The 19,970-nt window shown below is 29.1% G+C and overlaps 3 protein-coding genes across 3 annotated transcripts; 1 reads left to right on the top strand and 2 right to left on the bottom strand.

Moving 5' to 3' along the window:
• The first annotated feature begins 370 nt into the window (after nt 1–370).
• On the top strand, nt 371–4,421 carry LOC106377319 (GDSL esterase/lipase 22). The gene is made up of 4 exons (XM_013817527.3): nt 371–674; nt 956–1,074; nt 3,410–3,869; nt 3,971–4,421. The coding sequence occupies exons 1-4, from the start codon at nt 419–421 to the stop codon at nt 4,297–4,299; spliced, it is 1,164 nt and encodes a 387-aa protein (XP_013672981.1). The 5' UTR covers nt 371–418; the 3' UTR covers nt 4,300–4,421.
• Nucleotides 4,422–6,935: 2,514 nt separating this feature from the next.
• LOC106375013 (GDSL esterase/lipase 3-like) lies at nt 6,936–12,911 on the bottom strand. The gene is made up of 5 exons (XM_013814915.3): nt 12,265–12,911; nt 11,189–11,316; nt 9,853–10,083; nt 9,530–9,785; nt 6,936–9,448 (listed from the first exon to the last, which is right to left on the bottom strand). Exons 1-5 carry the CDS (start codon nt 12,533–12,535, stop codon nt 9,213–9,215), a joined length of 1,122 nt encoding a protein of 373 aa, XP_013670369.1. The 5' UTR covers nt 12,536–12,911; the 3' UTR covers nt 6,936–9,212.
• A 567-nt stretch (nt 12,912–13,478) lies between these two features.
• Nucleotides 13,479–15,459, bottom strand: LOC106377318 (GDSL esterase/lipase 3-like). The gene is made up of 5 exons (XM_048751446.1): nt 15,161–15,459; nt 14,950–15,077; nt 14,188–14,418; nt 13,850–14,105; nt 13,479–13,758 (listed from the first exon to the last, which is right to left on the bottom strand). Exons 1-5 carry the CDS (start codon nt 15,423–15,425, stop codon nt 13,523–13,525), a joined length of 1,116 nt encoding a protein of 371 aa, XP_048607403.1. The 5' UTR covers nt 15,426–15,459; the 3' UTR covers nt 13,479–13,522.
• Between the last annotated feature and the right edge of the window lie 4,511 nt (nt 15,460–19,970).

Below are 19,970 nucleotides of genomic sequence, written 5' to 3'. Positions count from 1 at the left end.
TTTACTGTTAAGAGGTTCTATTTTTCATGTTTAGGAATCTTTCATTGATATTAGTATATTTTCAATCTTGATTTGGCCTCGTTAATGAACGACCCTGATTAAATCTATATAAATTATTTAGTTAAATAGTTTTTTGCAGTTCAAAAAAAATTATTTAATTAAATATAAAATAAAAAACTAGTACGATATCAGTCGATCGATATGAACCATCTCACGTGAATGTGATCCATCTGAACTATGATTGATCAATAATCGTCTACTCACTACACTTTCCTAACGCATAGTTGTATACTTGTATTAAAAATATTAGCCTCGCGGGACACGTTGCTGTTTTAAAATATATTCTTTGCAGTATAAATATAATGACCCAGAGTATGAACTGAAATCACACAAGCAATATTCTCTCTCTATATATATAATGGCAGGCAAGTGTAATTTAGCGAGTGTTCTAGGGGGATTTTTGGTATTGACACTGTTACACAACCCTCTCAACGTTTCCGGTCAAAATATCCCGTCGGTGGCTTTGTTTACCTTCGGTGACTCCAACTTCGACGCCGGAAACAAACAGACTCTCACTAAAGCAAACGTTGCCCAAGGTTTCTGGCCGTACGGTAAATCTAGAGATGACCCTAATGGCAAACTCTCAGACGGTTTCATCACTCCTGACTTCGTCGGTACGTTTAATATCTTTATATATCTAGAAAAACCTAAAACTAACGTTAATTAATCTTTCAAGTTGATTTTTTACCACGTACTAATTAAGTAAAACCTATGTACAAGTTATAGTTAAGTGCATAGTTTTTGAGCCTTTCAGCTGCTATATATGATTACTTTTCAAAAAACACATGGGAATATTTTTTTGTTTGTATATATTTGATTTGGTCAACATACGTGGACTATAGACGAGTATGATTTGAAATATATGAATACTATTTAATAAAAATACGATATGCAGCAAAATTCATGGGGATTCCGATCCCAATCCCGGCGGCGCTTAAACCGAACGTCAATGTCTCACGTGGAGCTAGCTTCGCCGTTTCTGATGCGACTCTTCTCGGAGCTCCGGTTGAATCTGTAAGTCCAAATTTTCTATGTATAGTTGTATACTATAAACTATCTACATTTTATTGAGGTTCGAGTAAATAATAATTAATCTGACTTCTTTTTGACCCGACCCATATGGAGTGGGACCTTCTTTTGTCTTATATTCATCATCACTTCTATCTATCTTATCAAAATAGAAATAGTTTAAGATTTTGTTTGCTAACATACAGAACCGTGTGAAGGATTTTTCATGCCACTAAAAAAAAATATTCTACAGTAAAATATTAAAATATAATTATTTTTGTAAAATGTGTTATTATAAAATTAAAAAAAATAAGTTTTATTTTATGTCATTTATAAAATAAAAATGTCCAAATTTTCTATGTATAGTTGTATACTATAAACTATCTACATTTTATTGAGGTTCGAGTAAATAATAATTAATCTGACTTCTTTTTGACCCGACCCATATGGAGTGGGACCTTCTTTTGTCTTATATTCATCATCACTTCTATCTGTCTTATCAAAATAGAAATAGTTTAAGATTTTGTTTGCTAACATACAGAACCGTGTGAAGGATTTTTCATGCCACTAAAAAAAATATTCTACAGTAAAATATTAAAATATAATTATTTTTGTAAAATGTGTTATTAGAAAATTAAAAAAAAAAGTTTTATTTTTATGTTTCATTTATAAAATAAAAATGTTAAGATAAAATTTTTATTTTAGCCTAAATAATATTTATTCAAAACTTATATCAAGATGTTTACTTTGCAAGATTTAGAATAAATAATAATAGACAAAAAAGTAATCACAATGATATCAATATTTATTTGGGCTTAGAAATAGTTAATATATTTTTATTACAGTGAATATTTTATAAAAAAAAGTGCCATATATTAAATAAAAAAATAAAATATTCAAATATAATATAGATATAACAGCCGTTAATTGATTTTTATACTTAGGTTTTTGACTAACCAAAAAAGTTATAAGAACGTAAGTTGTTATCTAAGTTCTTATAACTTTAGAAAGTGTTTTCATCAATAGATTATATCAAATAACTTTTTGAAAATGCCTAAAGTTTTATATAAAAATATGATGCCCTAGACCAATGTTTCAAATTGTCACATGAAGGCACGGCTCTGGTAACATGGATAGTAGTTAGAAAAATAGTGCTGTTTGAAAACATAGATAGTAGTAATTTAGAAAAAAATTGTAACTGGCTTATGCTATTAAAAAATTGGAAGTCTATTACATTATATTAAAATGTAATAGACTTATGTTACTTGATATACATATCAAATCAAAATAATAATTTAAAATTTATTTATATCAAATATTCATTTAAAATATACATATATTCAGAATTTGATTTTTACTAACATATTTTTCAATAACCATTATAAAAATGTTTTCAATATATATATAAAAAATACAATTCCAATTTCAAACGCCAACTTAAATTATGGTTTTTATATTTCACATTGAAATTTAAAAATATAATATATATGATTATTTATATGATTGTACGTATAAAATATTATTAATTATAAGATTACTTATTTGATGGTACGTATAAAATATGATCGATTATATGATAACACATATTTTTGTAACCTATGATGACGCATATAGGATATATAATAGTGATTAGGAGTTAGCGTTCGGGTTCGTTTCGGGTCTGTTTGGGATTTCGTGTTCGGTTCAGATCTTTGAGGATTCGGTTCGGATTTGGATAACCAATTTAAATTATTTAAAAAAATTTAAATTTATTATATGCTTTAATTTTTTTTAAAACCTATAAACAATAGAATATATTACATATAAATTTGAATAACATATGTTAGAGTAACTAACTTAACATATAAATTGGTTTGGTTTAAATATTTGGATAGAGAATTAATAATTTTTTAAGTATTTTTGAAGTTTTAGTTATATTTTAACTATTTTAGATATTTACGTTTGATTATTTGTATATATTTTCAAGTATTTAAACGAACTTAAAAGTATCATATATATTCTGGATGTTTATATATATATATATTAAATCTATTTTGGATATTTAAAATACTTCGGTTCGGATCGGATTAGGTTTCAGTTCTTCAAATACCAAAATTTTGAATAATTTGGATATTTAATCAATTTCGGATTGGAATCGGTCCGGTTCTTTGAATTCGAGCTTTTTGCCCAACCCTAAATAATAACATAAAAAATAAATAGCATCATATTTTTTACAAAATACATCCGTGCGTCCGCGCGATCAAAATCTACTCACAATTAATATCTTACTTAAAAATCATTAAGCTGCACTATAATATACACGCAAATTGAAATATTAATTATAAATGTTGTTTTTCTGTAGCTGGCTCTGAATCAACAAGTGAGGAAATTTAACCAAATGAAAGCAGAAAACTGGAAAGATGACTTCATCAAGAAGTCAGTGTTTATGATATACATTGGTGCTAACGACTACTTGAATTTTACCAAGAACAACCCTAACGCAGATGCATCTGCTCAACAAGCTTTCGTCACTTCCGTGACCAACAAGTTAAAGAATGATATCAGCTTGTTGTATTCATCAGGAGCTAGTAAGTTTGTGATCCAAACCCTTGCACCATTAGGATGCTTACCTATAGTCAGACAAGATTACAACACTGGAATGGATCAATGCCACGAACCTCTCAACAACTTGGCTAAACAACACAACGAAAAAATCGGACCGATGTTGAACGAAATGGCTCGAACTGCTCCTGGTTTCCAATTTACCGTCTTCGATTTCTACAGTGTCATTCTTCGTAGGACGCAGAGACCCTCCAACTACAGTGAGTTGGTTGATTAATTACAACTGCAGTTTTTTTTAACTTTAAAGCTCTGAGACTATGTGAATATATAAAAATAAAACCGTTAAAAATTATTTTCCTAGGGTTCTTCGTGACGAATGGATCGTGCTGCGGAGTTGGGACTCACAATGCTTATGGTTGTGGTTTACCTAATGTGCACTCCAAGCTATGCGAGTACCAACGATCTTACTTATTCTTCGATGGACGTCACAATACCGAGAAGGCACAAGAAAGTTTTGGTCATCTTCTTTTTGGAGCCGATCCAAATGTGATCCAACCAATGAATGTCCGCGAGCTCGTTGTTTACCCAGTCGATGAACCTATGAGCGAGGTTTGGCTACCTACAACGTCAGCCACGGTCCAAGCCAGCGACTCTAGCTCGTCAGCAAGCCGCGGTTACGAGTTCTACTGAGTCTCTATAAACCATATATGATTCTCACAAAAATCGGATTCGTAATGTTCTTAGTTTGTAACTTCTTTTTCATCTTGCTCGAGTGAGTTTCCAACTAAAATAAAAGATTGATCATTGCAACTCTTACATTGGACTGATGATAAAGTGATTCAATCTATCGATCATATTACGCAAATAGTAAACCGAAATCATGGAATCCAGTTACTTACTCAAATGAGTTAACGATCGGAGCAAAATATCCGAACATAACCAAACCAAATTTCACCAATCCTAATCCAAACCAAACTATATAATAATCCGAACATGTATAGATTTTTTTAGTTAGCTAGTTAGTTTGGTTCAGTCGAGTTAATTTTCTGTTGTGATTTAAATTTTTCTAATTTCTTAAATCTTAAGAACTTAACAAATCATAGATGTATCATTAAATTTAATAAAATTATTCAAAATTTTGAAATAAAAAATATTAAAATTAAACCAAATTTATCAAGCTAACCCAAATAACTAAGGTAAGTGTATTAAATTATGTATTTGAGATGATTTTATTTTGTTCAAGCAAGATACAAATGATCATAAATCGTATGAAAATAAAGTTTCATTATATATATATAATTTAAATTAAATTATATAGTATGTAAAAATATGTTGATTTCAAAATTTGCACTAAAAATTATTGAGATCTCAATATTTTAATATTAAAATTTGTATTAGAAAATCTCACATTAAAATTTTGTGATTAACAGTTTATATTTTTTGTTACGGAAAATATACAAATGTTAATAATCATATGAGTAGAAAGTGTCAATAATAAATATTTGAAAAAAATATACTATATATATATATATATATATATAGTCATTCATCTAATGTTTGTTTCTTCCTAATATCCTATCTAACTATTATAATTGTAAGAATAAGAGATTTGAACTATTTATTTTAAATTTTTTGGTATATCATTTAATAAATTAAATATTTTTTAGTTTATACATAGTTTACATATACTAGAATGGTAAAATTATATATATATATATATATATATATATATATATATATATATTTTAATCGGTATACTATTAAATAACTAACATCAAAAGCGTAAGTTAATAAAAATAAGTAATTTGTTTTGTTGTTCTAGAATTAGATGATTTTTAGACTGAACTAGTAAATATATACTAGACAGACATTTATATTTTGAGTCTCTACTTATATTCAATAACACCTTGATATATTAGATTTGAACATTAACCTGTGAATAGAGTTTTCTGTTGATTTTTTTCAAAATTTTGATTCTTAGATATGTATCTGCAGTTAAACTAATTTTTACAGATATCCATATTTTTAAACTGACACTTATTTAATTCACTGAATTCACAGAAAAAGTTAAAAAAAAAAAGAAACAAAACTTATATCAGTGAAACAGAAACAAAAACATAATTTTATAGAGGTAGAAAAAAAATCACTTGTAAAAAGTCAATAGTAAACAAATAATATATTTAAGAGACCAACATTTGTATTATTCAACGATAGATAAAGGTTGTAATTTAAGAGACAAACAACGATTATTCAGCAGATGTATGCAAAATATCATCTAGTTATTTAATAAAATATGATTTTTAACTCTAGCACGAATATAATATTATATTTGTGAGTGGTAAAAACATCCAAAATCAGTAAATAAATAATAATAACACAAGACAAAGCTCATCAGTCATCTTGATCTGATCCAAAGTACATGGCAAAACCATTTACTGCAACGGTCTTTTAATCCCGATGTGGCAAGATAGAAGCAACGACTGATCTTGACCCTATCTTCCGGCTAAGACAATTTTTTTTTGTCAGCTGCCGATTGCGCAAGACAATTAGATAGTACCTCTTTTTTTTTTTTTTTTTTTTTTTTGTGTCTAATATTTATATTGGTGGGACCAAAGCCCCATATTGATACAAATGGATAACAACCTCAAACCCATACATAAACAACCCATTTTAAGCCCAGTTACAACAGATAATTATGAATTAAACAAAGGGGGTGGTATTGAACTCAAGAATTTGAAAGAATTCACGTGTAATAACTTTTGCAGTATTTTAAATGATTTTTTGAGATTTTAATGTAATTGTCTAATTCTTATGTTTACCTTCTGCCATAGAATTTAAGTGAATGTAAATTAATTTGATGGAATTCAAATGGTAATACTAACGCTATGAATGATAACGAAAAAAATACACAACTAGTAGTTAACTCTTAGATATTTTTTTTACCAAAATAAAACACTTGGGAAAATTTTACTTTTTGTAGATAGATTTTTTTTACTAAAGGAATCTTTTTGGGTGAACTAGCCATGGGCATTCGGGTTGAGTGAAACTGATGACATTTTATTTTATATCAAAGTGTTGAAACTTGTTTTTTCGGATACTCGGGTACCGTTCGGTTCTCGGTTCGGTTCCGTTTCCGATTCGGTTATTCAGATATAGAAATATAGAAATCATTCAGGCATTTGAGGCGGTCTGGTTTTGGTTTCGAATCATTTGGTTTGGTTCTAGTTCAGTTTTTCGGTTCCGGTTTTGGAAGAGGAGAGACATGGAATTGGGCTGGTGTAGGTGATATGTCTTCTAAAGACGTAGTGGATTACCCTGGGGTCAAGTTGGTTCTAAAAATAACAAATCCCTTCATAAAAGCAAGGAATTGATCCTTTGCATTTTACATTACATTTTCCATTAAATTCCTTTCAAATAACATTCCTATTAAATCTAGCAAATATTGAATAACACTAGAATTTAAATGAATTGGTAAAATACACAATTGAATAACACAAGAATTTAAAAGAATTGATAAAATACACAATTGAATAACACTAGAATTTAATGGAAACCATAATTCTTTCAAATTATATCAAATTTCTAAATCCAATACCCCCACCAAAGACGAATGTCCTCCACGCGTTTTTCATTGGGTTGAAGAGCTTGATACGTGTCACACAATGGGAACAGCTAGAGTTTCGCCGGACTGGAAGCCAACTGCGGCGTCGCCGGTACGGTAGCCACTTCTGGTTGCGATCAATCCAACAACAGAAACTCTATTCAAAGGTTGAGGATGACCAACAAGAATAATAAAATCCAATAAAGACAGTCGGGATAGGATATTTAACGAGAGAAGAAGCTTAAACAAACCCGATCAGAAAGATCGGAACTTTATTAGTTTCAAGCCTAAATCGGAAACAGAACATGAAGAAACTAATCCGATTAGGTTGAAACGCACAACAAAATCGCCACAGCGAAGAAACAAAATCGGCTAACCCGAAAAAAAAATCCGATAAACGGAAGAGAAGATTCGATCGTAGATCGAAATATTAACAACGAAAAACAAGAAGAAGCATAATCTCTCCTCTAATCAAACCCAGGTAGAGTTTTCCACAGAGAATTTGATGTAGTGTCCTATTTAAAAAGATTTGGATCTTATCACATTTATTGATCCGTTTAATATGGTATCTTTCTTTTTTGTCGGACGTACATATATATAACTTGACTAATCAACTGTAATAATGCTATTCAATCTTTTTCAGTCCTAGGAGTTGATCGAAGGAGCTGTAACTTTATTTTATTTTTTTGTAGAATTAAAACTGTAATTTTTTTTCTGTAACTATAAATAATTTTGCTGTAAAATTCTGCCTGTATATTTGAAAATATTTAATAACTACCATATTAATTTTCTAAAGTTACAAATAAGTGAAGGTTTATTGTTTTATACAGTAAAAACACACACAAAAAAATCGATAGTGTAAAAATGAATTAACAAACCTGATTGAAAAAAGTTATGCTTTAGAAAAAAACCCCTTGCACTTCGTCTCGACTCTCTTTATATATCCCTCAAGGCCGGTCGTCTTGCTCTTCCTGTCCTCGATTTGAGTTTATGCCTTCTCGGAAATCTTCCTTATTCTTTCTATCTTTACGATTATTTTGGAAACTTGACATTTATCTTCTTTTCCATTTATTTCCAGCGAAAATTTAGTAAACCGACATAAAGACTTGGGCTTATCCTCGTCTAAAATCACAAGTAGGCACGTGTCGCATTTTGAAAAGACCGTATTTCGACTTAAGCGTTTTTACGATTTCTTTCGAAGAAATCATCCGTTATCGTTTTATACGATTAATCCAAACTTTTACGAAAAAACAAATCTCCGTTTTTGTCGTAAAACTTCGGCTATGAGTCTAATCGAGACGAAACAAGGAGTGACCTGATCAGGATAACGGACGAAGGTATCATGCCCGCCCTAGGGCAGGGAGGAGAGACCAACGTTGTGCCCACACTAGGGCGGGGGAGGACGGTCGTGGGTTGTGTCCGCACTAGGGCGGGAAGACGTGATCAATCGTATCCGTCCTAGGGCTGGGAGGTTATTCAAATCTGTATAATTATTATGGTTAAAGCGTAAAATAAATGTTGTTAAATTATTATGATAGAAACAATTAATGAAATAGTTAGTAAGAGTAAAAAATAATGTAAAAGATGTAATAAAACATTTAAACTAGGTAAATTCTGTAATAAATGCTGCTGGATTATTTGAAAAATAAAATAAATGAGGTGGTTAAAATTAGTTTGAAAAAAATAAAAAATATGTAAAAAATCACTTAAAAATAAGTAAGTATTGTTTTGTACTTCATTTTTAATATAATAGATAGATATGTTTTCACTGGAAGTAAAATTCAAGACATTCCGCTTACTAAACCAACTGAGCTATGAAGCCTTTTATAATAGAGATATTATCACAAAGCATTCATCAATCTTGATATTATTTGAAACATAGTATATTTTTAACAAGCTTAGACAAGATATATAGCAATTAAGTTCAAATAAAGCTTGTGCACAAAAAAAACGACATATATAGCAATCTCATCTTTATTTTCATAGACATACATCGGTGATTTCAATTAAGTTCAAATAAAGCTTGAAGATTATAAGGTCCAGTGACATTAGGCGGTCCGCTCCATATCAGCTCTGTGATTTGTCGATGGGCCTTCTCTGTCAAATGAGAGGCATCGAAAAACAAGTAATCGGTAACGTTTTCGCATAATTCGTAACTTTTTCCCATTTGATTCCCACAAGTATTAATTCCTCTCAGTGGTCCACTTCCACAACATCCCATCTTACCTTCCTTAAACCCTTCAAAACAAACAAAACTTTCAAAAAGCTACTTAAGACCAATCTCTTACATATATGTAATTACCAGGCAACTTTAATTACCGTATTTAGAAGGATTGTTGATTCTTTCCAACAAAGAAGTGTGATAGTCGTGAAAGGCATATCTGAATCCGGAAAGTTCACGTTGTAGCCGCCGTAAAGCATCCGGAAACTTCTTGTTGTACAAATATATCAGCTCAGCGAGTGGTTTGGAACATGATCCTATGTTTGTTGTGTCTAAAATCGATATGACTGGTGCACACTCGTATGCTCCAATATTCAAGAATCCAAACTTTCTTCCTCCTATTTTATACACTTCCTGAGAAACAAAACATATACATTCTTTCCTCAATAAACTTGAGATCAGTTTTCGGTTTTACTTTTACCTCGACCACGGATGTTGTGTTACCAATAACAAAATCAACGAATTTTTCTTTGGTATTGGACTGAAAAAGTGAAGAGTTTGCAACTAAGGGATAAACTAAGTCGTTGCCTCCGATATTAAACAGATAAACAGCTCTTGAGAAAATCGTCTTAGCCTCTGCATCTCCTAATGCAGATTTCAAGCTCCTGACAACGTTCTTGAAGCTATTTAACTGTGTTCCCAAATCTATCACCTGAACGATTAAAGAAAAAAGAGAGAGTTTACTAGTCAAATAACTATATCATTGGTGGCTAGTAAAAATATTTGTACATATATAATGTCTGTTCTCTTTATTTCAATATAATTTTTTTATAATATATAATTTCTGTTTCAGGATAAATATTGTTTTAAAATCTCCTTGTAACTTTTTTCTCACATATATTTAGTTTGCTTCATAATCAGTGGTTGATATAAAATAGATAAAGGAATTCTAAAGTCAGCTTTTCGTAAAGTTATATTGGAATTTTAAATCAAAAGATTATCCCAAGCGTAGACAAGCAATGGGTCTTTTCGGATTTTGAATTTTCTCGACTAAAATTTAAGTCTCTTTTCGGATTTAGGATTTCTGAATCTGTTTAAATTATGTAAAAAAATTTAAAATTCTAATATAACTTAAATCCATAAAATCCAAAAGTAAAAACAATATACAACTAAATGTCTAAAATTAGCATAAAATTAGTTCGGTTTGGATATTGGATGAAAATAAGACATTCTAGTGTTTTGAATATTTTTAGATATTATTGAATATTTACTTTTGGCTTTTTTATATAATTTTAAGTATTTTAGATATTTTAATATTAAATCTAAAAATAATATATTTAAGTATATGATTGTCATTTAAATATTTTTGGATATCCAAAATATTTTGGTTTGGGACGGATTCGAATCGGTTCTTTAAAACTCATATTTTGGGCCTTTTCGAATACATTACCAGTTTTGGTTTGAACTTGATACAATTTTTTGGGTCGGATTCGATTCGGTTCTTCGAATCCGGATGTTTTGTCCAGTTTTAATTTTTTGTTATTAGTTGCACGAAAATTTTAAAAAGAGACTCACAACAAAAATATATATTAAGTTAATATAAAAGAACAAAATAGAGTATCTTCAAATAAAGGCGAGTGAGATTTGAGTTTAATTTTATTCTTTTAAAATAGATTTTGTTTTGGGGACTTTTTCCTATGTATACTATATTTAATTTATGATAAACTAAAAAATACTGTTCTGGATTTTTTTCCCAACAAAATATTTAAACCAGATATAATAAAGAGATAAAATAGTAGAAAGATGATGATATTTACCATTCCTGGAAAGGTTTCCACCAAAGCTCCAGCACCGCCAAAAGCAAAATTAGCTCCATAGGTAAATTGATTGTTACTATTGCTTGGTTGTAGATTTGGTGGGATCAGTGGTAACCATGCGTTCTCAGCTGTCACGTTTATTGAAAGTAAATGAGTAAATAATTTTTTTTGACATCTTAAATGAGTAAATAAATGAGAAATTCTTGGGTTCACCCCCTAGGGTGAACCTCTAGGTTCACCAACCAATAGTGTTTGAGTATTTGATATTTGATATCTTTTAAAAAAGGAAACAAAATTGAATTTCCAAATAAAATTATATTTTTAAAATAAAACAATAAAAATACATAAAAATAGTTACAAAAAAAAAAAAATAAATATTGATAAACTTTTAGCAAAATACTAAATCTTATACCCTAAATCCTAAACTCCAAACCCTAAATTATAAACCATAAATCTTGGATAAACCGTAAACCATTGGAAAATTTTAAACCCTAAATTATACATTAAAAACTAAATCTTAATAACACTAAACCCTAAACCCTAATCACTAAACCCTAAACCCTTGGATAAACCCTGAACCCTTGGATAAATCATAAACTCTAAATCAAAAATATTTAAAATTAAACCCTAGAGTTTATGATTTATCCAAGGGTTCAGAGTTTATCCAAGGGTTTAGGGTTTACCCAAGGGTTTAGGGTTTAGTGATTAGGATTTAGGGTTTAGTGTTAGTAAAATTTAGTTTTTAATGTATGATTTAGGGTTTAAGATTTTCTAACGGTTTAGAGTTTATCCAAAGTTTAAGGTTTAACGTTTAGGGTTTAGGATTTAGGGTATAGGGTTTAGTATTTTGCTGAAGATTTAACAATATTAATTTATTTATTTTTTGTAACTATTTTTATGTATTTTTATTATTTTATTTTTAAAATATAATCTAATTTGGATATTCAATTTTATTTCTTTTTTTAAAAGATATCAAATATCAAATACTCAAACACTATTGGTTGGTGAATCTAGAGGTTCACCCTAGGGGGTGAACCCAAGAATTTCTCTAAATAAATTTATATATATTTTGTTACCTATGAAATCGGTAATCAAACGTCCGTCAGAGACTCTTCCGGTTGGAAACTTGAAAGTGGTTTGACCGTACGGAAAGAAATTTGATTGGAAAGCTGAATTATTATTGATGTATTTGTAGTTTCCGGCATCGAACAGAGAATCTCCGAACACGAACAAAGCAGCTTGGTTTGTGACGAGATTGTTATTCTTCTCTGTGCAGTTGATTGAGATTATCGATAAGACTATTGTGTAGAGGAACATGATGATAAAAAATAGTTGAGAGCTTTCCATAATTTATTAGGGATACAAAAGTATTCGATATGTATTGTGACAGTTATATATATGTTTTCTAAACGTTGATCTATTCCATTTTTTTCTTTTTCTTTTTAGAAAAATGTTATGTGGAAAAATGATATTGTGTCCAAGTTGTTTTTCTCAAGCATAGATACTTTTCAAATGCAGGACTTTTTAGTGAAATGCACATGCTGTCTTATAGAAGGAAAAGTATGAAGTTGACCAAGATAAGTTCAGTAGACTTTCTAAATGCCCATGCATTGTTTGAACAATTTGAAACCATGCATATCAATAAAAAAAAGTTTGTTTACAAAAAACAATTCTAATTGTTTAGGAGAACATAATTGAAATGATTTTGAAGACCAACAACTTTCTAATTGTTTGAGATTCTTGATGCTTCCATCTACCTAGTGTAATATTTTTCTTCTTAATCCACAGACTATGTTTGTAGAGATTTTAGCTGGTTGCTAATTCGATAATGAATCTAATTTGCTAACGCTCGTGCGAAGATTAAACTTGTAAACTATATCCTTTCATTGAGAGTTAACTCAACATGTTCCGCTTGCTAAACAAGTACTCTACCAACTGAGTTTTTTCTTAAGATCAAAAAATTATTTTATTACTTAAATTTGAATTGATATGGAAAATCAATTGGAAATATAAAAAAAAATCAATAAGAAACAACTTAAGATTCGAAATCTAGGATTTTTAGCTAACTTGTATTCCACCCCACAAACATATGAAATTGAAAGCGTGAAAGAGTGTATTTAATCTCTAGAATTCTTTTTAGCTTCGTGGAAAAGTTGTGTCGAACTCTAGGTTATCAAGTGAGCTATGAAAGACTTTTGCTATAGAGATATTATATCACTAATCACCCATCCACCCTATTATTATTATTCAAAACACAAAGTATATTACTTATAAACAAGCTTAGATAAGATATATATCAATCTCATCTTTATTTCATAGACATACATCGGTAATTTAGTTAAGCTCAAATAAAGCTTTGAGATTGTACGGTCTGGTGACGTTAGGCGGTCCACTCCATACCAGCTCTGCGATTTGTTGATGTGCCTTCTCTGTCAAATGTGATGAATCGAAAAACAAGTAATCGTTAACATTTTCGCATAATTCGTAACTTTGTCCCATTCGGCCTCCACAAGTATTGATTCCTCTAAATGGTCCGCTTCCACAACATCCCATCTGCCCGACTTTAAACCCTTCAAACAAACAAATAAAACACAAAGCTTTCAAAAGTCTACTAAAGATCAGTCTCTTATATAAATGTAAGTACCATGTAGCTTTAGTTACCATATTTAGAAGGATTGTTAATTCTATCCAACAAAGAAGTGTGATAGTCGTGAAGAGCATATCTAAATCCGGAAAGTTCACGTTGTAGCCGGTTTAAAGCATCCGGAAACTTCTTATTGTGCAAATTGATCAGCTCAGCGACTGGTTTGGAACAAGATCCTATGTTTGTTGGGTCCAAGAGCAACGAGGGTGGTGCACACTCGTATGCTCCCATATTCAAGAATCCAAACTTCCTTCCTCCCATTTTATACACTTCCTGTGAAACAAAACATATATCTCTTGTTGTATAGACCAAAAAGCTAATAAACTTGAGATCAGTTTTTCGGTTTTTGTTTTACCTCGAGCACGGATGTCGTGTTACCAATAACAAAATCAACGAATCTCTCTTTGGTATTGGATTGGAAAAGTGAAGAGTTTGCCACCAAGGGAAAAAATAAATCGTTGCTTCCGATACTAAACATATAAACTGCTCTTGAGAAAATCTTTTTGGCCTCTGCATCTCCTAGTGCAGATCTCAAGCTCCTTTCCACGTTCCTGAAGCTATTTAACTGTGTTCCCAAATCTATCACCTAGAATTTTTAATACAAAAAGAGAGAGTTTAGTCAAACCTTATGTCTACCCTTTCTATTTCAATTTAAAGTTAATAATATATTTTTTGTTTCAGAATAAATATTATTTTGGATCTCGTAGGGCGGCTCAGAGTGGATGCACTCAGACGTGCATTCTCATGTGATGGTAAAATTATCGGCTATAAAATCATCTATGTAATATTTTTCATAGTTGTAATAACATAATTAATCAGACGTTAAAAAAATATATGTTTTTTTTTTAAATTTCAACTTAACTTCTTTATAACAAATATTTAGTCATATATATTCCTAATTAGTGATCAATATAAAATTATGCAATACATAAAGAAAATCAAAATTTTAGTTTTTGTAAAGACTGATTTTTTAGCTATTATTTGCGTGAAAAATATTAAAACAAAATTAACAAAAAAAAGCTGAATATATCATTTTAGTTAATATAAAAGAAAGAACAAAATACTAAAGTGATATATTTTCAAATAAAATGGAATAGTAAAAATTAATGATATTTACCATTCCGGGAAAGGTTTCTACCAAAGCTCCAGCACCAGCAGAAGCAAAGTTAACTCCGTAGGTCAACTGACTGTTACTGTTGCCTGGTTGTAGATTTGGTGGGATCAACGGTAACCATGCCTTCTCAGCTGTTAAAAAAATTGTGTTAAAAATATACTAGCTAGAAATTAAATTAGTAAAAGTATATTTATGTTTTTTTTTTAATTGTTACCGATGAAATCGGTAATCAAACGTCCGTCAGAAACCCTTCCAGTAGGAACCTTGAAAAAGGTTTGACCATAGGGAAAGAAATTGGATCGGGTGGTAGTATTGATATAGTTGTTGTTTCCGACATCGAACAGAGAATCTCCGAACACGAACAAAGCAGCTTGGTTTGTGATGAGATTGTTATTATTCTCTTTGCAGTTGATTGAGCTTATCGATAAGATAATTGTGTAGAGGAACAAGATGGTTGAAAATAGTCGAGAGCTTTCCATAATTTATTAGGGATACAAAAGTATTTGATATGTTTTCTGTATGTGACAGCTTTGATTTATATACGTTTTCGAAACTCTTCTATTCCACAGTTTGCTATTTTTGTATATATACGTTTTTCCTTTATTTTTTTTATTTTTTTGGAAAAAGTAACTGTGATCAAATTGTTTTTCTCAAGTATAATTTTCAAATGCACGACTTTGAAAAGTATGAAGCTGGCCAAAAGAAGTTCAATAACTTTCTAAATGCCTATGCATTGTCTATTCCATCTAACCTAGAAAGAAAAACGAGTTAAGAAACAAAAATCTAAAAATAAATTCCAAATTGCTGTAAAAATATAAGGGTTTAAAATATGGTTCCGTTATCTGAATAATGTGGCCATAATAATCTTTAGTTTTATTTTTCCTTTTTGATTGAGTATATGTTTGACAAGTTAGATGATAATATTTTCCCCTCTACATCGATGACATGACAACAACAATTGAAACCATCAATGAGGATATGCTGCAAAGATGAATCCATCTTTGAGGAATCTCTACCGACGTTGACAAAAAAAAAGGAATCTCTACCGACAACAATATCAACTTATTTGTAAGATAAAACTTATAATTCATACCAACATTACTTTCCATGTTCGTGATAATTAGTGTGAAACTATCAAAGGATAGTTTTAACGTTACTCTTCTTTAATAGATGGCTTATTCATATTGTAATAATAAATATGGAGATAAATGTACATAATGTTTACCTGAAAATTAGGAGAATCATTTTATTTCTTCATATATCGGATGAACCTGCAGTACGCATATAAATTCTTTAACAAGGTGTTTGGAATGTTGAGAGTTGCTCTCTAGAGCCCTGCAACATCATTGTCTCATATGAAAATTACCAAATATTTTTTAAAAAAAATTATGTTTTCTCTTCTATTTTATACTTTAAATCCACTTTTAAATCGTTCTTACACTTTTATTTAGCCTCTTATGCAAGATTTGAACCTATACCCGATTTTTCTTGTAACATGTATTAAGGCGAGCAGATAACATCGTGCCGCAAAATTGGACTGTGGTTCACGTTTGGTCGCTAGTCTTCAGGTACAATAGGAAACTGTAAATCAGTAATCTTGTGGAACAAGTAATAATCAGATATTTCAAAGTTTTATCATGTAGAACCAAGAGGAAAATTCTGTGAAAAAAAAAAACAAATGATTGATAACTACACGTCTTCTAAAAATAAAAGATTACTACAGCACGTACGCATTGGAGACTAGGCCTGGAACTTTTATCCGAGATCCGGATTTGATCGGATATTCGATCCGGATTCGATCCAAAAATCCGGATATCCGGATCCGGATAGTAAAATATTGGATTCTCAAAGCCGAATCCGGATCCGGATATTTTGATTTTTTAGTCCGGATATCTGGATCCGTAAATTTTATTAATAACTATTTCAAAAATAGTAATATCTATATATAAAAACTAATTTTATTTCATATATTTTCATTTTTATAATAGTATATATAAATTTTATGTAAATTTTGTAATATTATACATAGACATAATTAAAACATTATATATTTTTTTATTTTTAAATTATTGTTAATATTTTATATATATTAATATTATTTTTTATTTATTTTAAGGATCCAAATCCGGATCCGGATATCCACCGGATATTATAATTTTTAGAAGGATATCCGACACCTGGATATCCGCGAACCCCAGATCGAGATAAAGATAGTAAAATTATGGATTCATCGAATAAGGATTCGGATCCGGATATCTTAAAATTGCCCGGATACCGGATCCGTCCCGGGCCTATCGGAGACCAATCATTGTGATTAAGAAAAAAATTCAGTTGATTCACACAATAAATATGTTTAGGTTAACAATGTATGCTTGAAAATAAAGACTTATTTTTGGGTTCACCGCTTATGGTGAACATATAAGTTCACCAACCAATAGAATTTTGTTATATCATATATTAGATATCTTTTAAAAATGAAACAAACTATTGTCAAATTATATTATGTTTTTTAAATTAAAAGGTAAAAAAATAGTAGTAATTATAAAAAAATAATAATTTTAACGTCGTCAGCAAAATACTAAACCTTAAATCCTAAACCCTAAACTTTTGGGTAAACCCTAAACTCTAAATCAAAATTACTAAGCACTAAAACACTCAAGGGCTTAAGGTTTAGGGTTTTAGTGTTTAGTGTTTTTTATTTAGAGTTTAGGATTTATCCAAAATACCCAAGGGTTTAGGATTTAAGATTTAAGAATTAGGATGACGACCTTAAAAAGAAATATTTTAATTCTTTTTTCTGTAAGGACTATTTTTTTTTACTTTTTAAACTTGACAATATTTTGTTTCTTTTTTTAAAAGATATCGAATTTGAAATAATGAAATCATATTGATTGGTGAACCCAAGAATAACTCGAAAATAAATATCAAAACTAACCATGTTCGAATTTTAAATTTTTCAAAAAAGATATCTAATATGGTAATACAGTTTTTATAAAGTCATAAATTATATAATATACAGATAAAACTTTTGTTTTGAGTGAAGAACCTCGTCTGCTCTATTTACACATTAAAAACTATATTTGTTTGAGTGACACTATCCACGAGCACATATGAAATTATAAGCATGGTTTATATGTCCTGGTCCCATATGTTAACGATAGATTGAGATGTATATCGTACATATGGTGCAAATATAACTATATGTTATAAACCTTTGTAGTACAGTTGGAAGTGTCCGATATATTACTACTTGTGTTCAACTTTTTTTTTTTATCATTTACTCTACTAACTAGGACAAGATGCGCAGGATAAATTTATATGAAAATTATTTAAAGAATATCGTATAGAAACATAAAATTTATATTCTTGATCAAATTAATGTTTTTGGCTCTTAAAAATTTTTAAAAACTTTTTTGTTGATTACATAATTTGTTTACTGATGAGCTGATCTTATTTTAAAAAATATTTTAGGTCAAAAAATTACTTATCGCATAAGAACCTAACGTTTAGACAGAAGTATCTCAAGCCTACTATTTGGTTAAAATGAAACTATGTCAGCTCGGTTTTATATCATGATTTAGCAATTTAAAAGTTAATTATGGTTATGAGAAGTTTACGTTCACGTGTCAATCTTATATATCTTCAATATATTTCTCATTTTTGTGTCGTTTTTTTTTTCATTTTGGTTATTGTTCGATATAAATATTGATTTTTGAGTTTATTCTTCTTTTGTTATTTTGTTTTGGCCTCAGATTTAGAAATTTTTTAAGATTTAAAATTATTTAAGAGATACATACTTAGGTTAAGATCTGTGCCTTGTGCAAAATAAATATTTTATATTTATTTTTTTCATGTTTTTTTGCATATTATGAAATAATAAAATAATAATTATATATTAAATAACTAAGAAATCAATTACTATTATATAATAAATTGGCGTTCGCATATAAATCAAAGGACCGATTTTGTTATTCGCAATCATTTTAGGATAAATAAATCAAAACAATCAATTTTATCTATCATATATGATATATAATTAAACTTAAATGATATTAATACAAATATATAGTATATTGTTAATATGGATATTTATTAAATGAGGTTTCTACTCATATGATTTTATGATTATTTGCATATTCATGTAACAAAAATTTACACCAACGATTTTTTTAATTCGGAATGTTTAGTGGTTTCAATAATTTATAATCATTTTAAAAAATAATGAAGAATTTAAAATTATAATATTAACTTTTCAATATATGTTCAACTTAGATATCAAAATATAAGTATGCATTTTCATATTGTATTTTAATTTAAAGGATGTGAAATATGATATATATATATATAATTAACATAAACACCTACTAAAATAAAATTATTTATTCATATGATTTTATAATCATTGTATCTTATTATAGAAAAAAATTTAAACCTTGATCACAAAGTTTATGTGAGACTTTTAACAGTTTTAGTAATTTATATTCGTTTTGAAAAATTCAAAATACAACATACACAAAAAAATCTAAATTTTTATTATATGATTAATGTAATTGTGTAATTTATTTTAATAATAAATAATTAAACAAAAATGATATAAAGTATAAAGATTGTTAGCAAATCTTTATTAAATAAATCATTAATTGTCATATATATCTTAATCACATTAGGTTATTCCGTAGGTTTTATTTAAGGAAATAATATATAATAATTTCAATTTGTAAATGAATTATCCATAATAGACATACTATATAATATAACATTCACTAGCAATTTAATTTTGGACTAACAAAATTTTCAATTGATTCTCAAACCGTCACGTAAGCAAAATTAGCATTCTAATTACGTGACAACTCAGCCGGACATTTTTTTAATTAGTAGAAACTGCATGTTATAACTTTTTTAATGTTTCTCTATTAATATATAGGGGATTTGTTCAATTGTTCCAATACATTATTTCTTCTCAATTTTCTTTTTGATCATATTCTATTTTCTTCTTATAGTTATTTATAAAGTAATTTCCTTAT

Source organism: Brassica napus, chromosome C3, assembly GCF_020379485.1.
Source record: "Brassica napus cultivar Da-Ae chromosome C3, Da-Ae, whole genome shotgun sequence".
NCBI classification, from domain to species: Eukaryota; Viridiplantae; Streptophyta; class Magnoliopsida; order Brassicales; family Brassicaceae; genus Brassica; species Brassica napus.
The sequence above is the reverse complement of the archived record's forward strand: the minus strand, read 5'-3'. Positions and strand labels throughout refer to the sequence as shown.

Excerpts from the sequence above, each read along its gene's own strand:
- LOC106377319 (XM_013817527.3), top strand. The coding sequence starts at position 419 with ATGGCAGGCAAGTGTAATTTAGCGAGTGTTCTAGGGGGATTTTTGGTA. Across the intron at positions 675-955 it reads CATCACTCCTGACTTCGTCG|CAAAATTCATGGGGATTCCG; the intron begins GTACGTTTAATA and ends TACGATATGCAG. Across the intron at positions 3,870-3,970 it reads GCAGAGACCCTCCAACTACA|GGTTCTTCGTGACGAATGGA; the intron begins GTGAGTTGGTTG and ends TTATTTTCCTAG.
- LOC106375013 (XM_013814915.3), bottom strand. The coding sequence starts at position 12,535 with ATGGAAAGCTCTCAACTATTTTTTATCATCATGTTCCTCTACACAATA. Across the intron at positions 11,317-12,264 it reads TTTGATTACCGATTTCATAG|CTGAGAACGCATGGTTACCA; the intron begins GTAACAAAATAT and ends TAAACGTGACAG. Across the intron at positions 9,786-9,852 it reads ACACAACATCCGTGGTCGAG|GAAGTGTATAAAATAGGAGG; the intron begins GTAAAAGTAAAA and ends TTTGTTTCTCAG.
- LOC106377318 (XM_048751446.1), bottom strand. The coding sequence starts at position 15,425 with ATGGAAAGCTCTCGACTATTTTCAACCATCTTGTTCCTCTACACAATT. Across the intron at positions 15,078-15,160 it reads TTTGATTACCGATTTCATCG|CTGAGAAGGCATGGTTACCG; the intron begins GTAACAATTAAA and ends TTTTTTTAACAG. Across the intron at positions 13,759-13,849 it reads TAACAATCCTTCTAAATATG|GGTTTAAAGTCGGGCAGATG; the intron begins GTAACTAAAGCT and ends GTTTGTTTGAAG.